Source organism: Dasypus novemcinctus, chromosome 2 (genome assembly GCF_030445035.2).
Source record: "Dasypus novemcinctus isolate mDasNov1 chromosome 2, mDasNov1.1.hap2, whole genome shotgun sequence".
In the NCBI taxonomy this organism is placed as follows: domain Eukaryota; kingdom Metazoa; phylum Chordata; class Mammalia; order Cingulata; family Dasypodidae; genus Dasypus; species Dasypus novemcinctus.
This window is the reverse complement of record NC_080674.1, coordinates 97,974,296-97,998,455: the sequence shown is the minus strand read 5'-3', so window position 1 is coordinate 97,998,455 and position 24,160 is coordinate 97,974,296. Positions and strand designations below refer to the sequence as shown.

At 42.4% G+C, this 24,160-nt stretch overlaps 1 protein-coding gene across 11 annotated transcripts in view; it reads left to right on the top strand.

Annotated features, from left to right (window-relative positions):
- Positions 1 to 6,466: 6,466 nt before the first annotated feature.
- The window catches only part of MCTP1 (multiple C2 and transmembrane domain containing 1), a 568,532-nt gene continuing 550,838 nt past the window's right edge, over positions 6,467 to 24,160 (top strand). For all 11 annotated transcript variants that reach the window (XR_011646260.1, XR_011646259.1, XR_011646258.1 and 8 more), the window contains exon 1: positions 6,467 to 9,849. Coding sequence is in view for 8 of the 11 variants with exons in the window: in XM_058276318.1 (XP_058132301.1) it covers positions 9,133 to 9,849 (717 nt within the window). In the remaining 3 variants the exon portion in view is untranslated. The remainder of the gene's footprint in view (positions 9,850 to 24,160) is intronic.

Sequence of the window (24,160 nt, the reverse complement as noted above, 5' to 3'; positions counted from 1 at the left end):
AATATCAAGTATAGAACTAACTATAAGTTCAAATAGAAGGGACAGAGGAGCCATGTGAAGGGAAACCACAACTGAATCTAACTCTGTCATACTGGGAAACATAAATTCCAAAGCAAAGCCCATTGGAAGGGCACCAAACTCTTGACCTGTCTGCCCTGCCTATAGTGTCTAGATGTCTCTAGAGCCTTCAGGAGATCTGCTATTTGAGGCAATATTTACTGTGGCAATCAATGAAATCCTGCTGAGATATGCATAAGCGTAAACTCTGGAATGACCTCCTGACTCACTTAGAAATCTCTTAGCCATATAAATTCATTTGTATTTACTCTTTCCCCCTTTTGGTGAAGGTCTTTTTCCAGGCACATTGCTAGTTGGTGCTTGGTAATAATCCCTCAGTGCCAGGGAAGCTCATCCCTGGGAGTCATGTCCCACACCAGGGGAAAGATAGTGCATTTCTCTGGTGAGTTTGGCATAGAGAGAGGCCACATTTGAGCAACAAGGAGGCCCTTGGGAATAACTTTTAGGCAACATATAATACTAGGCTAAGTTTCAATTTCAAAAGAGAAAATTCATAAGTACAACCATCAATATTAAGGGCCCCTTGAAATGGCCCATCCTTCTTCACTAGGCACTGCCCCTGTACTGGGAATTCTTGCTGTCCCATTAGAGAATGTAGCAGAGCTCCCCAGGATGGAAATTCGATATTCTTTCGGTTATTGTGTGGATTTGCATCCACTGCGACAAGGCCCCATGAACATATGAATGCATTCATATGCATTAGCCCCCTCCCATGCATCCCCCATTTCTAACACCCCACAACAATAATCCTCCCCTGCCACAGTTGTGAACCTTTTTAATCCTCTTAGTCCTCTTACTTGAGTCCTTTAATAACAGAGGACTAAAACGATGTTGACATACAGAAAGAAACCTGCAGAGACAGAGAAACCCTGAGAGACTGAGAGAAAGGTCTGGGAGGTGGGAGGCTGAAATTAGCAGAGCACAAAGGCACAGAAAGAGGCAGAGTATATGCCTGATGGTGCACAGCTGAGTTCTGGGAAAAAGTGAGCCTGGAGGAGAAGGCAGAGACTGACAGAGCTGCTATTGTGCCTTGCAATGTGGCAGGAGTCCAGGATCACCAGCAGCTGAACTTCAGTGAAATAGCATCTCTGAGGAAGCCTTGTTTGGACATTTTCATGGCCTCAGAACTGCAAGCTTTTAACCTAATAAATTCCAGTTTAAAAAGCCAACCCATTTCTGGTATATTGCTCCCAGCAGCCTTTAACAAACTGAAACAATACTTTTTTGAGGGGCCTTTGCAGTTGTAACCAAGGTTACTAGTCAACTAACCAAAAAAAAAATAGGGAGATTATATTTGATTATCTGGGTGGACCCAATATAATCACACGAACCTTTAAAAGTAGAAGGGGAGGGAAAATGCATCAGAGAGATGAGGCAGAAGAGGACATTTGAAAGACTCAAACATGAGAAGGACTCTACCTGCTTTTTATGACTTGGAAAATGAGAATGGGAGTCATAAGCCAAGGAATGTAGATGGCCTCTAGAAGCTGAGTGTGATCCCTTGGTGACAGCCAGCAAATGAACAGAGACCTCAGTTCTCCAGGTGCATGGAACTGGCTTTGATCAATGACCCCAATGAGTTTGGAGCTGGATTCTTCCCCCAGAGCCTCCAGAAAGGAGTTCAGCCCTGCCAACACTTTGATTGTGAATCCTGAACCAGCAGAACCATGCTGTGTTCAGCTTCGGACCTATGGAAACTATGAGATAATAAGTGGGTGTTGTTTTAAGCAGCTAAGTTTGTGGTAGTTAGTTACAGCTGCAATAGAAAACAAGTTAAAAACAAAACAGTTTACCAAACTGGCTTAAAATCTATTTATTAAATTAAATTTCTTGTGCAATAATAGGATAAGCCTTAAGGAAGGCCTTAATGTGTTGATTAGTTCAATACTGTCATCAACAACTAAGTTGTTTACATTTCTCTGCTCTGACAACTTCAGTGTTTACTTTACCTCGAACTCATAACAAGATGACTGCAGCAGTTCCAGGCACCACACCAAACACCAAAACATGTAGTGAAGAAAAGAAAGCATCTCTTTTGTGCCCCTTCTTTATGAGGGAAGTCCCTTAATTGATTTTTCCCTCTGTGGCAGAGTCTGCTTATTGTCCTCCAATATCTACCTTCCCCTTCTTTCTAGAGAAGAAAACTCAAATTTTTAGCTGGACTAAAATGACTTCCCAATAAAGATTTTATTTCCCAGTCTCCCAGCAAGGCATGGCCATGTAACTGAGGTCTAAACGATGGGATATAAGAAGAGCCAGGAAGGGGGCAGGTCCTTCTTCACCTTTTCCTTTCTGCTGATTGGCTGGAAGTTTAATGCAGTGGCTGAAGCTCCATTAGCAATCTTGGACTATGAGATGACTTTGGGGATGGTAGGCATGTGTAGTGGAGCAAAAGGATAGAAGGAGGCCCTACTAGGTCTAGTGATGATCTGGAAACTTCCTGAATATGCTTACACCATATTTTTAGGTTTATATGCTATTCATAGTTGAACCCAATCCCAACTAATATATCCTGATAGTTTCCAGGATTGGTCACAGACCCTTTCTTGATCCAATCACTGGCTGTGATCAGTTCAGACTAATTTTCTGTGGTGTAATAGATGCTGAGACCCTTTATTATCTACTTTAGGAAGTCACTAGACTATATCAAGGAGATAAATCATAGATTAATATACTATGGTTCTCAAAAGGCCTAACTTTAAAGAACTCTGGAAGAAACTTTGTGTTCATACCCTCCTTCCCCATGAAAGAATTATATAATTATATAATTATATAGGAATCTTGGTGTAGAACATTACTTGTATTTTCAAAGTGTGGTCAAGTTGGTAATTTATTAATCAGGGATTGAAGTGTCTAGATAATGTGACTTAGTTTGGGTTTCCCCAGAAGCAGACTTGGTGGCAAGGATTCAAATTCAAGCAGTTAATTTGTGAGGTGCAGGGGCCCAGCTTTGGGAGTGGGAGAAGGAAAGGGAAAGGAAAGTAAGCTGATAAAGGGTATAATATAATTCAAGGACCACAGAGATCATTGAAGTTGGGAAAAAATATAGAACTCCACCTCTGAACTATCCCCCGGATCTCCCTGTGGGGCAGGAATGAGCTACAGAAACCTATGTCAGTTCCCATCACTCGCTGGTGGAGGGCACTTGCATGTACTTGGAGGTAGGGCAGGGATGAGGAGGACACGTGGTTTGGGAGACAACCCTCTGGGGTAGAGAGGCAGGTACCGGCACCAACTGATTCTGCTACATAGTATATATTCACAGGGATTATTTCTATGCCCATCCAGTACTACCTTTGTGCTATACTATTGAAAGTAGAAAATCGGGCCAGGAATGATTCAATGGACTATGTCCTATATTGGGATGTTATTTCAGACGCTTACATGATTTTTAAGCCAAAAGGAACTTTAGAGGGAAACGCGTTTGATCTCTTCATTTTGCCAATGAAAAAATGAGACCCCAAAGTGAGCCCATGGTCATAGAGCTACTAGAGGACAAGACTAAGGCAAACACCCAGGCTGGGACTACATCAGCTCAGAGTCAGCAGAAGGGCTGGGCAGGGGAGGCTTGAGCTCCCTTAAAAAAAGAAAGTGAACTTTCTTCTTCGAGAGTTTTCATAAGGACAACCGTGTTTTTTCTTTTTTCAGTTTTATATAAAGTACTAAGCAAATGCATCTTCAAGTTCTTCCTCCCTCTACTTCCAGCCGGATGGAATGCCCATAAGCCCCTCCTACATATATACTCCAGCACCTCCCTCCATCTAGGATTCTAGATTTTTTTTTTTAATCACTTTGATTAAGAAGTCAGTGTGGAGTGCCCTGGAGTAAATAGAAACAGAAATAGTTAACTCCTCTGGAGTTACTTATATGTTAAATTACATTGAGCACTCTGTTGAGATAACTTTCAAATGAAGAAAAAGGCTAAAACTAGTTTACATCAGAACAGTAATTTATTCTGCTGAGCTCACAGTACAGTTAACGAACATCTCATAAGTGTAATTGTGATGACTCAGTTCTTGGTTGTGAAAAGTTCAAAATGCGTCTCTCCACCCAGGCAAGGTCTTTGCACCTGAGCTAGAATAAGTCAGTCTGGTAGCTTTTCTTGTTTTTGATTGCACAGTGATGTTAACGTCTCTTTGGAACAGGCATTATTCATCAAAAATGCTGCCTACAATGGTCTTTTAATGGGGTCCTTGTGATGGGGGTCAGGCCGATTGGATACATATCCCCATTTCAGAGAAGAGAAAGCAGAGACTGAGAGAAGAAATAATGGCCTCAAGTCATTTGGCCCTGTGCAGGGAGCTGGGATGGCAGCCAGTTCTCCACTGGCTAGAAGACTCCTTAAGTGCCATTTAGTTGGCCTTTAACTCAATCAGTCCCTGAAACCTTGTTCTTGTGCTTGTATTTATATCCTTGATCTCATTGAGAGGAAGCGGTTCTGTCCAAGATGGTCTTGTTTGCGCACCTACGGCAAGGGCATGGATAAGTTCATCTTTTGAGGGCCTATTTCAATTATTTATTCTATTTATTTATACATACATTTCAAAATTAGAGAAGGCATGTGACCTTGAAATTACCGAGACCTCGGTTCTGCTGGATCTGCTAATTATTCAATGAGTGTCCCATGAGTCATTTAACATGACTCAGACTCAGTTTCTTCATGTATAAAATGGGGTTACTATGAAAATTACATATGGCAAATTATGCAGACTTAGCATACTGCTTGAGAACTCCATAGCCAAACTATGGCAAATTCTGTCAGTTCTATCTTCAAACATCATGAATCTAGACTCATCATTTTCTTAACTACTCACCTACTACCTCATCTGAAGCTGCTATTGTCCCTTGTGCATTATAATGATAGCTTCCTAATTAAATTCTGTTTCCATTCTCACCCCTCTTCCACTCTACTGTCAACACAGCAACCAGAGTGAGCCTTTTACAACGCCGGTTGGATAATAAGAAACTCACCTCAAAGGCCTCCAGTGTCTTCCTATCCCACTCAAGTCGTCTGTTGCATACCAAGTCCTACGTGATCCGGCCTTTAGCAGTCTCTGTGATGTATCCGCTCCTCTTGCTCTCCCTGCCCCATCTATTCTGTTCTCCTTGCCATCCCTCATATCTAGTGCAGGTTTATGATGCACAATGTGTAGATCAGGCTTTCATTTCATAATCTCAGATACTTGGGAAAAGTTATATATGCTCTTTCAAGTTGTATACATAATTCACATTGATGGAGAAATGTTATTTAGGATCATGGATTTCAGAGCCCCAAATCTCAGATTTAGTATTTTCAAGGAAAAATTAGGCAGAAAAGAAAACTGGAAATATTAAGCTATAAAAGTATATTAAATGAATCATTAAAAGACTATATGAAAGTAAAGTTGAATTGTGTACAGTTATCTCCAGGCTACAACTATGACAAAGGACATATTTATAAAGAGTCTGGTATGAAGTGGTGGTGAGTTCTTCTTACATCTCTAGGTTAATCCTATTTTCTTTACTTGTCTTCTCTGTGTTTCTGTTTTACCATGGCTGGAAAGGCTAGCAGCAAGGTATTTTCTCCATGTTGGACAGAATGAGACTTCAGGGTATTGAAATTTCTTTCTGGGCAGTCAGAGTAGCTCTATACTGAGGTAATTTTTTTGTGGTCTTTATACATTAAGCTTGGTTGGCTGGTGTGGAAAAAATGGTTTGCCTCAGGCTTTTGAAAGTGACCCCCACATTGATTTAATATGGGATTGAGGTGGTCTAGAGGGAAAGCCTCAAGGGGCAGTGAGTGTGTAGCTCACTTTGTAAGGCTGACAATACCATGAATAGCCAACTCCTTAATTTTATTTATTGTTTATTACAAGGAAGATTTTCAATTTTATAAAGTCCCCATTAGATAATAAATACCTCTATAAGAGGTAATGCTGAAAGCTATCACCAGATACACAGTTTTAGTTGTATAAGTTTAGATGGGACCCAAGAAAATGAAATACAAAAAAAGAAAACAGGAGTGAAGAGGAAGGGGGAGCCAATGAAAAATGTCACTTCTGCTTTCAAGCCTCATGCTTTCAAACACAATGTCAAGTGTGGTTCATATTCTGTGCTGAGATATCTCTGTAGCCTTTGTGTCTCCATTTGCAATTAGGATCCTGCTCAAACATGGATTCTGCCTCACCAAACTTTGTCTTTCCTTCATTTGTTCCTCAAAGGCTTCCTGACTGACTCAGGGATTGTGGGGTTGGTGAGAAACAGCTAGAGGAAAAAAGCGGTCCACTGTGGGTCTAGGACTGTTTTGTTCCCCGACAATCAAAACTCCAAAGGAAAACTTTCGACAGTCCACAGTCTTTTTTAAAAAAATTTATTTTATTATTATTTTGCATTTTATTTATACTTTTTTCTTTGGAAACAATTTTAGAGGCACAGGAAGTTGCAGAAATATTACATAAGGTCCTGTGTACCCTTCACCTGATTTCCCCCATGATGTCATCATATATAATTGTAATATAATACCAAAACAGGAAATTGACATTGGTATAATCTACTGACCTAATTCAGAATTCACTAGTTTTATGTGCACTTGTATGAGTGCATGCATGTGTGTGGTTCTATGCAATTTTATCATCTGTGTCAATTCGTGGAACTGCTACCACAATCAAATACAGAACTCTTCTATCCACACAAAGGAATTTCCTTATGCTGCCCCTCTATAGTTGCCTGCCCTCAACCCCTGAAAATCACTATTCTGTTTTCCATCTCTATAATTTTGTCATTTTGAGAATATTATGTAAATGGAGTCCAATGTCTTTAGCCACTCACTTGCCTCTTTTTCCAAAGAATAATGCTCATAAACTTAGCAAATATTTCCCTAATAACAATAATATCAACTACATGCAGGGCACTGAGCTAAGTTCCTTTTCACTTAACCCTCAAAATAGCCCCATGAGGCAGGTATTAGTAAATAATGGTTTATCACTCCCATGCTTAAAAATCCTCTAATGGCTCCCCGTTTTACTTATAGGAATCTCAAACTCTTACTATGGTCTCTAGAACTGACCCCACTTGGATCCTGCCCATTTTCCACCCCCTCTCTTACCAACCCTATCCATCTTGTTTCACTCTATTTGGTCACAATAGAGTGGTCTCTCTGTTCCTTGACATGCCTAGCCAAGCTGCTTCCTGCCTCAGGGCCTTTACACCTGCTGTTCCTTTCTCTTGGAATGTTGTGGTCAGATCTTTCAATAGCTGGTTCTTTGTCTTTAGTAAGTCTCACTTCAAATTTTATCTTCTCAGAAAGACTGTCCCTGTGCACACGAATTACAAATTAAAGAAACCCTCCTTTTAGTGCTGCCAAATTTAGCAAATAAAAATACAAAACACCCTGTTAAATCTGAATTTCAGATAAACAACCATAATATTTTGTATATGTAATCCCATGTGATATTTGGGACACAATCATACTAAAAAAATTTTTTGTTGTTTATCTGAAATTCAAATTTAACCAAGTGTTCTATATTTTAACTGGCAGCCCTCTTTCCATGGGCACTCTATTATGGTGGCCTGTTTTTGTGTGTGTGTGTTCATAGGGCGTTTCACTATTAGAAAGTTTGGGTTTATTGTCTGACTCCCCCGCCCATGGGAAGATAAGCTCCATGAGGGTGGAGACCTGTCTGTTCACAGCTGCATCCCCAGATGCACACAGTAAGTGCTCAATACATATTTGTTAATATTTGCTGTATAGCAAGGAAAAGAGAGAGAGGTTGGTAACACCTCGGAGGCATACTATGAACAAGACGGACAGTGTGGGGCCAAAGCTCAGGGAACTAGTCCATGTTTTCCACATTAAGGGGTGCAGAAGGCAGCGGAGGAGCAAGGGGCGCAGTGTCATCTGCCTTTCAGGAAGGGTTCTCCTAGGAGGATCAGAAGACCTTGGATCAGTAGGTTTCAGTAAAAGCAAAGTGTTTTCTATTTAATTTGCAACGAAGCAAATGAGGTAACCATAGGAAAATGCACTTGACTGAAAAGCAAGTAAGATTCTCTACTGGCAGAATGGAGTCAGGGGCAGTGCGCATCCTCCGCGTCTTGGTTCACGGTAAACTCCTTACAACTTAAGGGCTGGTCTTATTGGCAGACTCCGGAACTGCTGGACTCTGACCATTCAAATCGCCAGTGTTTATGCAAATAACGTGCCGGGGAAGAGTGGGTGTGGATGAAGTCAAGACAGAAGAAATAAAAATCTCGTCTTGGGCCACAGCGCGATCCTGACAGCGGTGTCCAGCGCCAGAATACAGTCGGTTTCACGGTACCGCGTGGATGCTGCGCGCCCCCACGGCACCCACCAAGGGCTCATAGTCTCCTCTCCAGTTTACTTCTGCCGGACTCAGAAGACAGCCAGCGGGTACAGCGTTTGGCCAAGAGTGAGCTGCGTGGACAACTGTGGCCCGACTTCAGGGAGCGAGCTGCGTCCGGCCTCACCCACCTCCGCCTGGCTCTTGCCAGCTCGCCCGCTCTCCCATCTAGGAGTGGAGGATGGTCCCGAGATCCTACCGCGGGGCTGCTGGTCCCGGGCGTCTCCAACCCAGCGCTCCCTGATGTGTGAATCTGGTGCGCGCCCAGTTTGGAGGCCAATCGCCCGCGCCGCCGGCAGGTGCTGCCTGGAGGGGGCCTGGTGCGGTCCCTGGCGCAGCTGGGCGCTCACGTCCGGTTATCCTCAGTTCCCCGAGCCCGGAGTTTGAGAGAAGCGCGGCCTGGGGGACTCCAGTGGTCTGGAACCGTGGGGCTCGGAGCTAGAAACTTTACAGGCGCGGCGGCCGGGATTCGCTGACAGCGCCAGCGCGTCTCGGCAGGTGCGGAAGGAGGAGGCGGCGTTGGACTCCCGCGGCGGGAGAGTCTCCGCGGCGCCGGCGGCATCTATTCTTCTGGCCTGAAGCCGTTGGGGGCTTCTGGCTTCTGCTGCTGCGCCCGTCGCCGCCGCTACCACCACCGCCACCGCGGGGCTCGGGGAGGAGGCGCAGCCAGAGAGGGCAGAGGAAGAGGAGGGGTGGAGAGGAGGAGCAGGGGTGGAGGATGGAGCCCGGGGCTGCCGCGGCGCGCGAGCCCGAGCCTGCGGCGGCGCCGTCCTCCTTCCAGGCCCGGCTCTGGAAGAACCTGCAGCTGGGGGTGGGCAAGGGCAAGGGCGGCGGGAGCGGGCGCGCGGGGGGCGCGGAGCGCCGCACTGCGGCCACCCCGTCGCCCTCCCCGCCGCCCCCGGGGAGCAGGCGGGACGCGCTGGCTAGCGTGGGTGGAGCGGGCAGCAGGTGGAGCGGCTTCAAGAAGCGGAAGCAAGTTCTGGACCGCGTCTTCTCCTCGTCCCAGCCGAACCTGTGCTGCTCCTCGCCGGAGCCCATAGAGACCGGCGGCGCCCGCAGAGCAGAGCAGGGGTCCGCCGTGCGTCGCCGGATCCGAGAACATTTGCTTCCCCCAGGAAAGGGGCCCGCGGTCACCTCTGGAGCAGCCGGAGGGACGCCGCCTGGCGGACGCTCTCCGGACTCGGCTCCCTCTTCGTCCTCCGCCTCCTCCTCGCTGTCTTCCTCTCCCCAACCGGTCCCGAGGGGACACCGCGCCCGAGATGAGGATAGCCGGAGTCGGGGCCCTGGGGCGCACTTGTGCCATCAAAAGAGCTCCTCCCTGCCGGGCACCGCCTGCCTGCAGCAGCTTCTGGAGCCGCCGCCGCTCGCAGAGCCAGCACGGGGTCCCCCGGAACCCCGAACCCCCGAGACGAGCGAGGAGCGCGGCAGCAGCCAGGTGAGTGCCAGGGGACGCGGCCGGAGGCGAGGTGCGTGGGGCCGAGGCTGCAGCGTGTAATCCTGACCCTGGAAGATGGAAGGGGGCGGGGAGGGGGGCTTCCAAGTAGCTCAAACAGTGGGAGAAAAAGCCTCTCGCTTCTGCTTATTAATGAAGAGTTTTGACTGGCACCCTGACTCTCTACTTTTAACATAAATGACACCTGCCGCCAGAAGCCTTTTGGGTAGCAAACCTGTGGCTTTATGAGTGACCAATGAAGATGGAATAAGTATTAATAGTAGCCAAATAGGAGACGGATTAAGTTAGATTTGAAGTGCATATTTGTTTTAGAGGTCTCTTGGGAAGGAGCTGTCCAGTTTAATCTCACCTCATCAAAGGGGGAAAAAAGTACCAACAATTTAGAAATATGATAACCGTGTACAGCGGTATGGCGGGGGAGCGGTTAGAAGCAAATGGCCTGCAAGAAGGAACTGGAAAGCAGAGCCGTGAGATTGCCAAATGTGGGGTCGCGTTGTGGCAAAAACCCTTGATGTAGAATTCTGCGCATGTTTTCCCAGTCCCTTTTCAGAACTTCCTACTGCAAGTTGATTGCTGCCCAACAAGTGGCCAGCGTGAGCTTCTCATCTGAATTAGTCAAACAGATATTTTTCTTTATGAAATGATATGAGTTAAGGTTTCATGTGCTTTAAGATTTTACTGGGAGGATCTGTAAAGGTGTTCTGCTGAGCAGCTGTTTTGTTCTGTTTTTCTAATTTAAAATTTTTTATCGGAGAAGTTGTGAGCTTACAAAACAATTGTGTATAATGTTCATAATTCTCAAACATCACCCCACCAACTGGCTGGTTTTACTCCCTCAATTTTAAAGAAACATTGCTCTCTTTTTGTAAATGTTTATCATGTTAATGCTAGAAAATATTTTAAAAGTCCCTTTCTGCCAGAGACCTAAAGAACCCTTTCATCCTGACCAACCCAACTTTATTTAAACTCCCCATTCTTTTGACTCTGATTAATAATGTGAGGTCAATGACAAACACATAGAAACTGTAATTAGATTAAAAAGTGAGCTGCAAGAAACACCAGGGGATACTTTGAAGGATAAGTTACAGGAATAGATGGGTTTAAGTTGAAGATTTTTGTAGTTTATGGACTCATTTATTGGTCTAGTTTCAGAAGATAAATCAGAATGAGTGGTTTTGTTCTTTTTCTAAACACAATTGCTTGCAGTAAGCAGACACTTGATGTTTTAGAGAAAGGTTTTAGTTATTCCTGGAATAGTAGGTAAAGATTGTATTGACAGAGAGAAACAAACAAACAAACCTGCCTTTCCTTTCACCTGACAACCAAATTGGACATAGCCTTTGGCTTTGGTTATCAGATACAAGGTGAAAAGTGGTTTTAAAAGGATGCTTTTCATTTAGTATAGAAGAATGCTCTACAGTAAAGAAAATAATCTCTGACATGCTCGCCCAGGTGTCAGGCACAGTCTGAGGCAGAGGCAAGTGCAGCTCATGGGGCCTCCTTCCTCCACGTGGAGAAGTGGAGGGCTTTCTCTGTTCTGAACCATGAATGTGGCTCCATCAGCTCTCTGAATAATGTAGGAGACATCAGGGTTCCTCAGTCCTCTAAATAATCTCTTCGCCCAAGTCTAGGGAGCCTGCAGCTCACCCCTCTGAATGGGGAAGAAGAAGAAATGGAACTGGAGCCCAGAATGGGAAGAAGGACGTGCTAAAGTGTTCAGGAGTAGCCTGAGCTTGGCAGCACCCTTCCAAGCTTTCTGCTTACCTTGGAGACCTTTCCGCCCTCTCTCAGTACCTCATCTCTGAAGATACTTGGGTCTGGGGAGGGAACTGGTAGCATATGCAGATTTTAGTTTTATTCACAGTTCCCAAGCACAGATGGGTGCGCATTAAATAGGAGACAATAAAAGCATTTAAATACACTTTCAGATTGCCTAGTAAAAGAGAAGTTTCTTTCAAGGAAGAAAGAAAGCTCATTGCAAAAATAAGATAATTTGCTCAATCATTCTCTTGTTCTCTGCTTGATCCGGGCATCAGCCATGTTCTCCAACACACTCCCCACCTCTCCATCCCCGCCCTCCCCCCAGCCCAGCATGAGGCCTCACCAGCATATGTGCACATTCTCTGACATTCCATGGAGATGTTAAGTAAAAGAAAAAAAAAAAAAAAAAAAAATTAGATTTTGGACTGCTGGGGAAAGGGATTAGGAAGTCAGTGATGTACAAAATTAAAACTGAACAAACTGTTCTGCTGCCCAAGCCTCTGCCAGTTCCCATGCTATTCTGTTTTCTTTAGCCAAATATACCTTTGAAACACACTTTAACAGACTTTGGAATGCCTTACTGTTGGGGCATATGCCTTTTTAAAAGTGTTATACTTTGAGAATAAGAATAAAAGAATAAACTCCTTTCTTCCCACTGATTTTAGTTCTCATGTTGGGCCATATTGTCATACCAGATGCATTTCATTTTCTGCAACACAGTTGGGAAAGATCAAGCTTTCTCAATTTGTGTGCCTATCAAAACCATGCCAATTTTATGCATTCTGTCTTGATGTGTTACTAAAATTATATTTTGCTAGAATCAGAAAGTCAGTATTTTCAGATAAAGGATGACTGCATATGTTGCATTTTTTTAGTGTTCTAACAAAAGCATGTAGTGTTTATGAATTAAAGCCTTATTGCTTTTTCTCTTTTAAATAAATTTTGTTAAAATTACTTTCACAGAAGAGAAAATATATTTTTGAAAAGAAGTGAGTAAATTATTCAGTATATGAAGAAATGTTTTGAAACATAGTAAAAGAAATATTCATTCATTGGGATAAAATTCATAAAACACATCTGTAAGTCTTGACAAAATGTGCAAACAATATTTTCTAAGACTGAGTGTATATAAGAAGTACATCTTGTTTTACTAGTTCTGACCTTTTAAAGAAAGCCTGTATGCAAAATGTATCTGTATTTTCAAAATCTACCAAAAAATGTGATTTGTGCTAGTTGCCATCTATTTTTCAGGTGGTTTTAATATTACATCAAAGAACATAACTTAAATCTGGGAAGGCATAGATTTAAAGATATAATTTCTAATGCAAATGACTAGAACCACTAAAAAATCCAATAATCGAAAAAAAAAAAAAGTCCCTTACAAGCACTGTTAGTTCCATACTGGATGTATAGTCCACCAAGAGGGTACTGATGCAAAGTACCAGAAATCTGTTGCCTTTTGTAAAGGGTATTTCTTTGGAGTAAAAGCTTGCAGTTCCAAAGCCTTAAAAAGCCTGACTCAAGACACCATGAGGGGTATCCTCTCACCAAATTCAGCTGCTGCGTGTTGAAGCAAGATGGCCAGCGAGCTCTGCCTGGTTTTACCTCCCCCTCCAGGGTTCCTTTTACTCCTAAATTCTGTGGGCCCAGCCTCGTGAGGCTTTGTGCTCAAATGATCTTGCAGTGCCCTCTCTCCTGGCATAGGGCTCATTCCTTCCTGGGTCTTCTCTATCTGTCTCAACTTTTCTGGTCTCTTCCAAATATCAGCTGCAAACTATCAGGCCAATGGCTCATCTCCCTGGGGCCATTCAAACCTTCTCCTTACTGTCACATGGCAGTATCAAAAATGACAGAGCCCTCTTTTCTGTGTGTCTGTCTGTGTGAGTGCCCGTTTATATCAGACCCAGCAAGGGGGCAGAGACTCAACCAGAGTCACACCCACTGGCGTAGTCAAATCAAAAGTCCTAATCTTAACAGGTAGTCTAATCAACGACACCTCTGCTGAATTTAATACAATCAAAGGGTATCACACCCAGAGGATGTTTACAAACATGGTCTTTCTCTTTTTGGGATTCATAAAATAATTGCAAACTGCCACACTGGTTTAGCTTCAGAAATGACTCCTTTCAAGTTCAAAGTGAAAGATAGAGTATGAGCTATTAGGACATTTGGCAGCAAGATGGGAAGTGGAGTTTGCCTGCTGGTAATTGTGGTGGATTGAATTATGTACCCCAATTTAGCCATATTCTTAATCTTAATCCACATTCCTGCGGGTATGAACCCATTGTGGATAGGTTCCCTTAAAGCTGTTATTTTAAATCAAGGTGTGGCCCAACTGAATGGGGTTTAGTGTTTATCCAGATTAGTGGAGTCTTTTATATCCAGAAGAAATTCAGGCCTAGTCAGGGAAAGTCACAGGGAGGAGCCTGAATGGAAGTAGATGGAAGCTGGAAGAGAAAGGAGAGGGTATTGCCATGTAACAGGAAAGCCAAGGAACCCCAAAGAACCCAGGGAAAACCAGCAAGCTATCACCAGAATGTTACAGACTTTGGGGAGCAAGCATCACCTAGCTGATGCCTTGATCTTGGACTTCTTCTAGCCTTAAAACCATGAGCCAATAAATTCCCATTGTTTGAGCCAACCCATTTTGTAGTGTTTGTTATAATAGCCTGATAGACCAAGACTGTATTCTTGAAAAATACTAGCATCATCACCCAAAGATAGGGTGTGAAAAGAACGATAGGTTCACTCTGAAATGGAATATTTCCCTTTAATCTTTAATTGCTATGATATGTTACTGGTAGATTTGAGGAGAGCTGTGAGTCTTAGATGAATGGACATGTTATAACATAGATATGGTAAGAGAGTGGCTTGAAATGTAGCAAGTGCTCACTGAACAGCAACTGCTGTGGTGGTTATTTTCATTGAACGGTATATTAAAGTTTTGCCATTGCAAATAAGTGGGCTGTTGGAAAAAGCCCACAGGGAACTTTTTCGGTTCTTTTCATTTAATTTAAGAAGTAATTATTTTACAAGTAGTGGTGACAAAAGTAGCCAAAGATTAATCAAGGCAGTACTGGTGACATCAAACTTCACACAATAATGAAAAAATCTTACATTGCAAATATGTGTGCATTACCAGGTAAGAGTGAATAAGTACTTTGAAGGATAAAACAAGATTAATACATTCATAAATACAGGACAAACATTTCCTCCTTTTTCCTGCATTGTATGGAAATAAGGGATGATTTCATAAAATGTGGTTTCTTTGCTCATAATTATTATCAAAACATTTGCTAACCCTAAATTAGAGAAAAGTAAATAGTATGTCTATATAACTTTGTAAGCATTGATGAAATCTGCAGATACAGAAGTTAGGTTTATGAAGTTTTTTCTTAATCCTTGGCTATTCAAACAGAGTTTTTGAGAATCTAAAATTCTTTCATTTTGATTCTTTTTTGCTGGAAAATTTACTAAAAATTACATATTTCCATGACTCAATAAACCAAGCATCCTAAATAAAATCCTTTCATGATAACTGAGAGTCATTATTTGGATACTGATTTTGTTTTTGGTTTTGTGAATGAAGTAGATCTTTTCTATAGATATTGCCCCAGAACTTGCTTTATATAAGCATGTTACTATTCATAAAATTACAGCATAAGTTGTATTTATGACATGCTTACCTTTCTCTAAAATTAGTTGTTGAATCAAAGGTTAAGCATCAGTCATTTTCCCACTTGCCAGGTAATCTTCATTGTCTTCATATGTGTGAATTTTGATTTGCTAGTACCATTCAAATTATCATTTATTTTTCTACATCATTAACTTTATGGGCCATTTTAGTTTCCTTGCCATTTTAAACCTTTTCTTTTAAATTTCACTCTTTTAAAAATCATGCATGGAAACAGATTACTATCCCCCAACAATTCAAAATTTTTTGCAAATATATTTCTCCTTCTTATGTACCAGTTTCTTATCATTAGAAAATATTTTTTTCTAGCAGAATATCAAGCCACAATCTCCATAAAGTTGCCATAATATTTGTATTTAACATTATTCTGAGCATAAGTAGCATGTATTTAAAAATTTTTTTAAATAGAGGGAGATTTAAAAGTCCTGCATATTGTCTGCTAGACAGAATAATTTTCCTGTGAAATCTCTCTTGAGGTATTTTTACCAGCCTTATGTCTTAGTCTCTTGGACCCTACCCAACCTGAAGAAGTATGGCACATGAGTTATAAGTGAACTTTTGGAAATTTCAGGATAATTACATGTACATGACCTCATGGGTTTTATTTAGAGAGGTGTCCTTCTGTATTGGCATTCTGACCGTATTTTGCATAAGCCTGGACTAACTTCCCTTCTCTACCAACTAGAGAAAATTTGACAGGCATTAGTACAATTGACCTATTTAATCAGCACTGTAAAACAGCTCGGGAAGACTAGTGAATAAATGGTTGCTGAATGAATGCAGGGATGAATGGATGTGAGAGCAATTCAGGGATAAGGTCTCTGGAAGAGCTTCAACGTTACTTTAGAGTTGACCCTTTTATTCAAGTCATTTTCTAGTTACATCATCAGCTGGTACTTGGTAGTAATCCCTCAGCACCAAGGAGGCTCATCCCCAGGAGTCCTGTCCCACGCTGGGGAGAAGACAACGCATTTACATGCTGAGTTTGGCTTTGAGACTGGCCACCCCGCTCAGCTAACATGGAGGTGAAGAAGGTCAACCACCACACCAGGGAGCCAAGAGTGCCTACAACTGAAAGCAGGAGAATTGCATCCAGCATCCATGTGGAATCTAAGCCCCCTCTTGATAGAGATGTGGAATGGACACAACCATTCCAAGGTCCACAGGATGGAGGAATAGAGTAAGGATTAGAATGTACTTACTGATATTCTATTCATGAACTATTGTGATTAGTAATCAAAGAAAATGTGGCATTGGTGTGGAGAAAGTGGCCATGGTGGCTGCTGGGGGTAGGGAGTGAGAGGAAGAGATGTGATGTGGGGGCATTTTCGGGGGTTGGAATTGTCCTGGGTGGTGCTGCGGGGACAGTTACTGGACCTTGTATGTCCTCCCATGGCCCACTGGGTGGACTGTGGGAGAGTGTGGGCTATGGTGTGGGCCATTGACCATGAGGTGCAGCAGTACTCAGAGATGTATTCACCAAATGCAAGGAATGTCTCATGATGATGGAGGAGGTTGTTATGGGGGGAGGATTGGGGTGAGGGGGTGGGAGGTATATGGGGACCTCATATTTTTTGAATGTAACATTAAAAAAATAAATAAAGACAATAAATAAATACCATGACAACCCCAAAGCATGCCACCCTAAAAAAAAAAAACAAAGTTATTTTAGAGTTGTATAATGATGTTCTTGCCTTCTTGTTTCTAAGTGTTTTGATGCTGACAGATGTATTTAACATTCCCTCTTCCCATACCTGGTGGCCTGGCTTTTTCTCTCTATGGACTTTAGTTCTGGTCCTTGTCTGCAGGCATGAGAAGAGACCATGACACCTATTAACCTGCTGCCAAATTGTGCTCGCTGTGCTAGATATTTTCCTGTGCAGGGTGGAGGAGAAGTCCTATCTTTGAGGTCTGTGGCTCAGGGATGCATGACTTGTGCTGGCCTCTGACTTGCGTATCCATTTTGGCATCTGTCTCCCTACCTGAGTTCTGACGTTAGCTTTTTCATCTGGATTCCTGACATCTCACTCAGTTATGCCCTCTCAGTCTTTAACTGTTTAAATCCTCACTCCAGGTCCTTTCCTTTCTTCTGCATAGCTGCTTTTTCCTCAAACCAATCTCTTTGAAATGCTTTCTGTACTTAAAGTCTCTTCTTCATCCTATACCCATCATTTGAGAAATGCCTCATCTTCCCTATTCTTTAGCCAGGACTCATACTGAATCCCAATTTTGGCTAAGACTCCTGTCCTCACTTGCCTGCTGCCACTTGAGTATCTAGTGTGTGAATTGGGATTTCATCTGACCAGCTGATTTTCAGTGACTGTCTGTCCAGTACCGTGCCTAATTACAAAACCCAGAGCCTCTCTCCAGAAAGTCTGCATGCTTGTCAACTGCATTTGCTGTTACTTGCTTCCCCTGGGTCACTGGACTAGAGCTGGTCTTTTCCTAGAGCATCATTAATTGTCTCTGTGCCTCCACTAAGGCTATCCCCATTCCTTTACCTCCTATTTTTAAACTTCTCACCATGCTTACCCTTTAGCACCATCACTCTTTTCCTTAAATCTGTGTGCTTTCTTCTTTCACCTTAATAGTTTCTCTGTCTCCTTGCTTGCAAGCCTTGATTTTTTTAACTAACTGTTAAGCATCCAGAGATGTGCTGTCCCATGTGGTAGCCACCAACCACAGGTGACTTTCAAACACTAGAAATGTGGCTGGTTCAAATTGGGATGTGCTTTAAGAGTAAAATGCACACTGGGTTTGGAAGACTTAGTACAAAGAAATTAATGTAAAATATCTCATTACAATTTTTATATAGAGCGTATGTTGAAATGATATTCTGGATACATTAGGTTAAATAAAATATATTAGTTAAGTTAATTTCATCTGTTATTACTTTTAAGTTTGGTAAAATATGGCTACTAAAAACTTTAAATATGGCTACATAAAAACATTTATGGCACACATTTGTATTTCTCTTGGACAGCACTGATCAGGAAGAGGGATTTTAAATCCCAATACCCCCAGGGCCATCAAAGTAAGAGTGAGCAAAGAGGGTTAGGTGGCGGCCATGGTGAGCCTGTGCCTCATCAAAGGGACAGTTGCTTCTCAGTTCCAGCTGATTATTACCGCAAAAGGATGAGGCCCTATGGCCCCAGTGCTTAGATTCTTGAATAGACTCTAGAATGGAAACCAAACACCTGGATTTTGTGTGACGCCTCCAGATTCTTGAATTCTGGCAATAAACCATGTTTTTAAAAGGTATCACAGGACAAATAAAATACATCTCTGGACAGAATTTAGCCACCATTTTGAACTTCTGACTCAGAGTGTTCATATCAGATTTCTCCTGGTTTGCCTCTCCCCTCCTTGTGCTGGGTGTGCATTGTCTGGGATGTAGTAAGTGTTTAGTACATTTCACAAATTAACACAACCAGTTCATGTGCTCATGGAAATGAGCGGTAAGGGCAGAAGCCAGATGCATTGGTTTAGGGGCAGGGCGTCGTGGAGAGAGCGGAGCTGTGGACGGGGAGAACAGCTAAGCAACGCGGCTCTCTATAGGAGATAAAAGAAAGTGGTAGTGGAAGAAAGATGTTGGCAGGGAGGTCATGGGAAGGGAAGGTGGATTAGTTTGCCCAAGGGCTGCTAATGCAAACCAGAAATGGTTTGGCTTTTATAAAGGGGATTTCTTTGGGGTAAACGCTTATAGTTCCAAGCTTGGAAAGTCCAACTCAGGCACCATAAGAGGTACTTTCTCACCAAAGTCAGCTGCCCTATGGTGAAGCAAGATGGTGGGTGCCGAGTTCTCTGTCTTCTCCAGGTTGTACCATCTCCCAGAGCTCAGCTGTGGGCAACCAGGCATAGGGTTTGTCTCTTCCCAGGCCTCCTTTCTCGCACGGCTGTTCTGCTTTCTTCCTGACTTCAGCTGCAAGCTATCAGGCATAGGGCTCATCCCTCCCTGGGCCTCGGCTCTTTGAGCCCCTCTTTTCTCTCACCTGGCAGGGTCAAATATGGCAGGGTCATGTTCCCTGGGTTTCCCATTTCTATCAGTCCCAGCAAGAGGGTGAGACTCAGCCTGAGCCATGTCTCACTGATGTCGTCCAACTGAAAGGGTCTCACATCTTCAGGAATGGATTTAGTCCACAAACATGATCTTTCTCTTTCCGGGATTTGTAAAATAATTTTAAACTGTCACTGAAGAGTTTTAATTTTTTTTTTTTTTTTAACATGGTTGTCAACTGGGCGGGTTGGTTAAAATGAGGTTGTGGAAAGGGAGAGGTTGAATACGAAGAGAAGGACGATGGGCGTAATGGATGGGGCGAGGTCCCTGAGGACATGGGCACGGGCAGGGGTGGGTCCCAGATACCTGGGGGAGGCGGTGGCCTTAGCTAGGAGAAGGGCCACTCTTCCTTTATAAATGGAAGGGACAGTGTGGGCGTGGGTGGGTGCAGTAAGTCTGTAGGTTCCCACCATCAGTTGGCCTTTGCCATGTTTTGAGCTGTGGTTAGGATTTGGACACAGGAAGATGGGGGAAGGAAGATTGCTGTAGCCCAGGTATGGGAAGGGAGGTTGTGTGTGGGGGGGGGGTTAGTGAAAATGAGGGTGTGGTCAGGCTGTGGGGGCTGACTGGGTTAGGCCCTGGAGGCATTTGAGCAGGGGAGTGATAGGATCAATCTAAGCCTCAGAAGGGTGAAATGGAGGCTACAACAGTCTCAGGGAGAGCCTGGAGATGGGGACCTGATTTTGGTGATGGAAAGTATGGAAAGATTTGAGAAACTGGGGAGGCACGTTCACCTGGATTTGGATGAACTGTCACAGAAAGGACAAGTAGGAGTCAATCACAGCACAGTTCCCCCTTATGTCTTTGATATTTCTTCTTTTTGTTTAGAAATGCTTTTATTCAAAGGCTGGTGTGGTTTTTTTGTTTGTTTGTTTGTTTTTGGTGTGGGGGTGATGGGTAGAGGAGGAAGGATTAACTTTCCAGGTGGCAATTTTGCAGAATTGTGCCAGGCTTCTGAGTGCCAGATTGTCATCTAGTTGCTGTAATAGTTCAAATTCTTTACTGTTATTTTGGCTTCTTTCTGCATAAAATAGCTCTTTTCTTTGCAACATTAGGTGCTGAAAGTAGTGAGTTTTAATAGAGCAAGAGAAAGGACAAGGCATATGTTGTCAGTTAAAAAAATCAGGTGAAACAAGAAAACCTGCAAATGCCTGTTACCTGAATATTTGTGGTGCCTGATGTCAGATGGCTAAATATTTGGAGAAATAGTTATAATAGAATGGAATCCTAGTGCTCACCTGGAAAATTTTCATTCTTAATCAAGGCAGAGTGTTCAAAATAAGTTAACATAACCATTCTCTCTCAGATGGAAGGCTGATCTGTCCCTGACAAATGATCGGTTTTTGAAAATTGCAAGAAAATATTCTCTCAAAAGTAGAAATGATATTCTGTCTAGGCTGTATTTGACTCCCTTCTTTTATTGAAATGTAAAATAGCTTTTGATTAAAGAAAATTTCAGCACTGATGTAATTGACTTGGAATTGTATTTTTACCACACTAAATTGAAAGTCTGAGAATTTTCCAAAATAGCTTTTGAGATTGGACTAGATTGTAGAGATACTTCTAGGTCACCACAGAGCCTTTGCCAAGTCTCATGCCCCTGAATCACATGGGGCCCAGCTGTCTACTGACCAAGAGCAGACATGGGCTTCTTTGAAAAGGAAGCTGGAGGTAAGGGACAGGGATGGGGTCTCTGGAAGAGCTTCAGAATTATTTTTGAATCTTACCTGGTTCTCCCTGGCCTTGCACACATGCCAATTCAACTCAGCAGAGTTTCAAGTAAAACATATTTGTTTGACCATTTTCATCATTATCCTCAGCCTCTCTCTGTTCCCTGTGGCCCCACGAGATAGCCTTCATTTACTCTCCAGTCACACGGATGCTTTCGTGATTCACCAGCCCCCTCTGTGGGTATCAGCTGAGTCAGACTGAGGGGAACAGGCAGAGGGGCAGGGAGCCCTCCATTCTGCTCCCTGCCCTCGGCCTCTGGTCTTTTCAAGGAGCTCAGGAGGATCTCATTTTCTTTTGGAAGCTGGAGCTTTTCAAGATGTTCTTACACATTTTCCCATCCACCTGACTTGAAATCCTCTCCCTCCACCTTCCCACCACCACTGTTCCCCATGTATTTGCCAGAATATCAGCAAATGGAAGACAACATGAGAGGATCTTTGTGTGTCTTTGGTCGATTAACCATGGTTAGTCTATTTATTGATAGGGCTATCCAGATGGGATATTATTTGGGTCTTGGTGCTCTCGTCTCTGCCCTCTTGTTATTTGTCTTTTAACTATTTCACTTCTCATTCTTTGCTTAGAAAGTAGGCAGGGAAAATAAAGAAAGGGAAGTCAGGCAGCTTTCATAATAATTTTTCAGGGTGACGTTTCAACAGTTGGCTTCCATGATGTTTGTGGCATTTTGTAGGGTTTGAAATAAGCTATGTACGTGCACGTGCCACACGCACACACACATGCACATGCATCTTCAGGTGTGATTCATACACATACGTATTCTTTCATACCCATCAACTAGGAGAACTCCCATATTCTTCTACTTATGAAAATTTAAGCTGGTAGTACTAAATGTCAATGATGAGGTAATCTTTACAAATGGTTTGTTATATCTAGTCCATGTAGTTGTACAACTGGTTTATCTAGTCTGTCTTAATTACAATAGACAGCTTGGCCAGAGAAGATAAAAGCAAAACACAAGAAAAACCATAAGATTTAGAAGACATCATTTGTAGTTTGCTATAGGGTGTATTGTACAAAGGAAATGAGTAAACCCACCTTGAATTTAAACTGATATATAAGGAATGCCTTTTCTTCAGTAGAATAGTCTTTCTCCTGTACTTATCCATCTTATTTACTGCCACCATGGAAGAGAGCTCATTGAATTACTCTCTTAATTCTTTTAAACCCAGATGTCACAACAAATAAAATCTATTGTATTTTCAAGCCTGGCCTACCTTTTCCTTCACAAAGTGATCCTTAGAGATAAGAAATGGGGAGGCATTTTAGTGAGCTTCTATATTAATATTTCGTCTCTCTAATTAGAGAAAAAGTACCACTTTAAGCATTATAAAGATATATTTTCATAATCACAGGAAGCTTGATTTTTTGAAATCACTTCAAAAGGAAAGTTGTTCAATAACTGAAATAGAAACAATGGATCTGGGACAATTGAGCCTTCATTTGTTGTAGTTACTGAAAGAATATTTTATTTTCCTCTAATGTTGCTATGGTAATGCCTCTTCAATGACTGTTAGAAAAAAATTCCGTGCACTGTTTTATTACTTCATTCATCCTCTTAATTATATATTTGAATTATATCCTGAATGGTATATTTATAAATAACCATTTTATATTTTAAAATCCATTGTTTTCTTTTCTGGGAGTATAAGCCTCAAGAAACCATACAGCTTTTGTTTGCGTTTGGTGCTAGAAATTTGTTGTGTGAAATAGTTTTGCCTAAGTGTGCATGAACTGCTTGGACAGAAATCTTCATAATAGTGGAATCTATTGTTACAGGGATTGTCCTCTACTACCATGCCTTTGGTTAATTTTTGTTAAATCACAATTCTATCTTCTAAAGTTGAGTTAAGTGAACTTTGACAAGTTGATTGTGTCACTGCCAGTCCATGCCAAGTATGACTCTCTGCTCTGATGTGCCATTTCACCTTTAGCCAGAGAGCAACCAACACATCGGCCTCTCACCCTAGTTCCTTTTTAAATGACACTTTATAACTAATATTAGTAACAGCTAAACATACCTAGCATGTATTATGTATCTGGCATTATTATAAGTGCTTTATATGTATGTACTCATTTATTTACCACAATATGATCTGAAGTAGGTTTATTATTACCCCTATTTTCCAGATGAAGAAACTGAGCTGTAGAGGAAATCAGTGACTTGCCCAAGGTCACAAATCAATGTGTTTTGAAGCCATAATTTGGATTTAGGCCATCTGATGATAGTCGGTACTTTTAAGCACTACAAAGTAAGACTGTATGAAGTAGTTGTGCCTGAATAACTGGGTTTAGGAAAATATAACTCTAAATGGAGATATGGAATCAAGTTTTAAAGCCTCGTCTTCTACCCCAGCTTAATAACAACATTACAGCCTTTCTTTGTTACAGGCATTTTCTTCAATTTTTATTTCTGCAGGTTATCTCATAACAAGTAAATTAAATAAAAGCAGATTTTGTGTAATGGTTAGAAGTATTTGGAGTTAGACATATCCTGGCTCTATTTCTTACTACCTACTGGTGTTAAACCATCCCACATCTCTGACTGCTAGAGAGAGATATAGCTAGCAACCTTTAAATGACAGTTCTCCTTTAAAAAAGAAATTCTTACTCACTGGTACTCCACTAGATCTTCCTCATTATTTTTGTTACTGATTGTGATGGTTAGCTATTGTGTCAATTCCTCTTGGTAATTGTGCCCAGTTGTTTGGTCAAGCAAGCACTGGGCTAACTCTAATACAAGGACGCTTACAGACTTTAGTCACCATTGACTTTACTGCAGTGGTAAATCATAGATAGCTGATTACAATTACGTCAGTCAGGGAGATTGCCATCAGCAATGAGTGACACTTAACCCAGTCAGCTGAATCTCTTAAAAGGGGAAGTGATTCCAGCATTGAGAGAGAATTTCCCAGCTCGTCTTTGGACAGCCAGCATCTCCTGGAACTCGTCAAGAATCTTCATTGGACTTTCATCAGAGCTCCTGGTTGCAGCCTGCCTACGGAACCTGGACTTGTGTATCCCCATGGCTACAT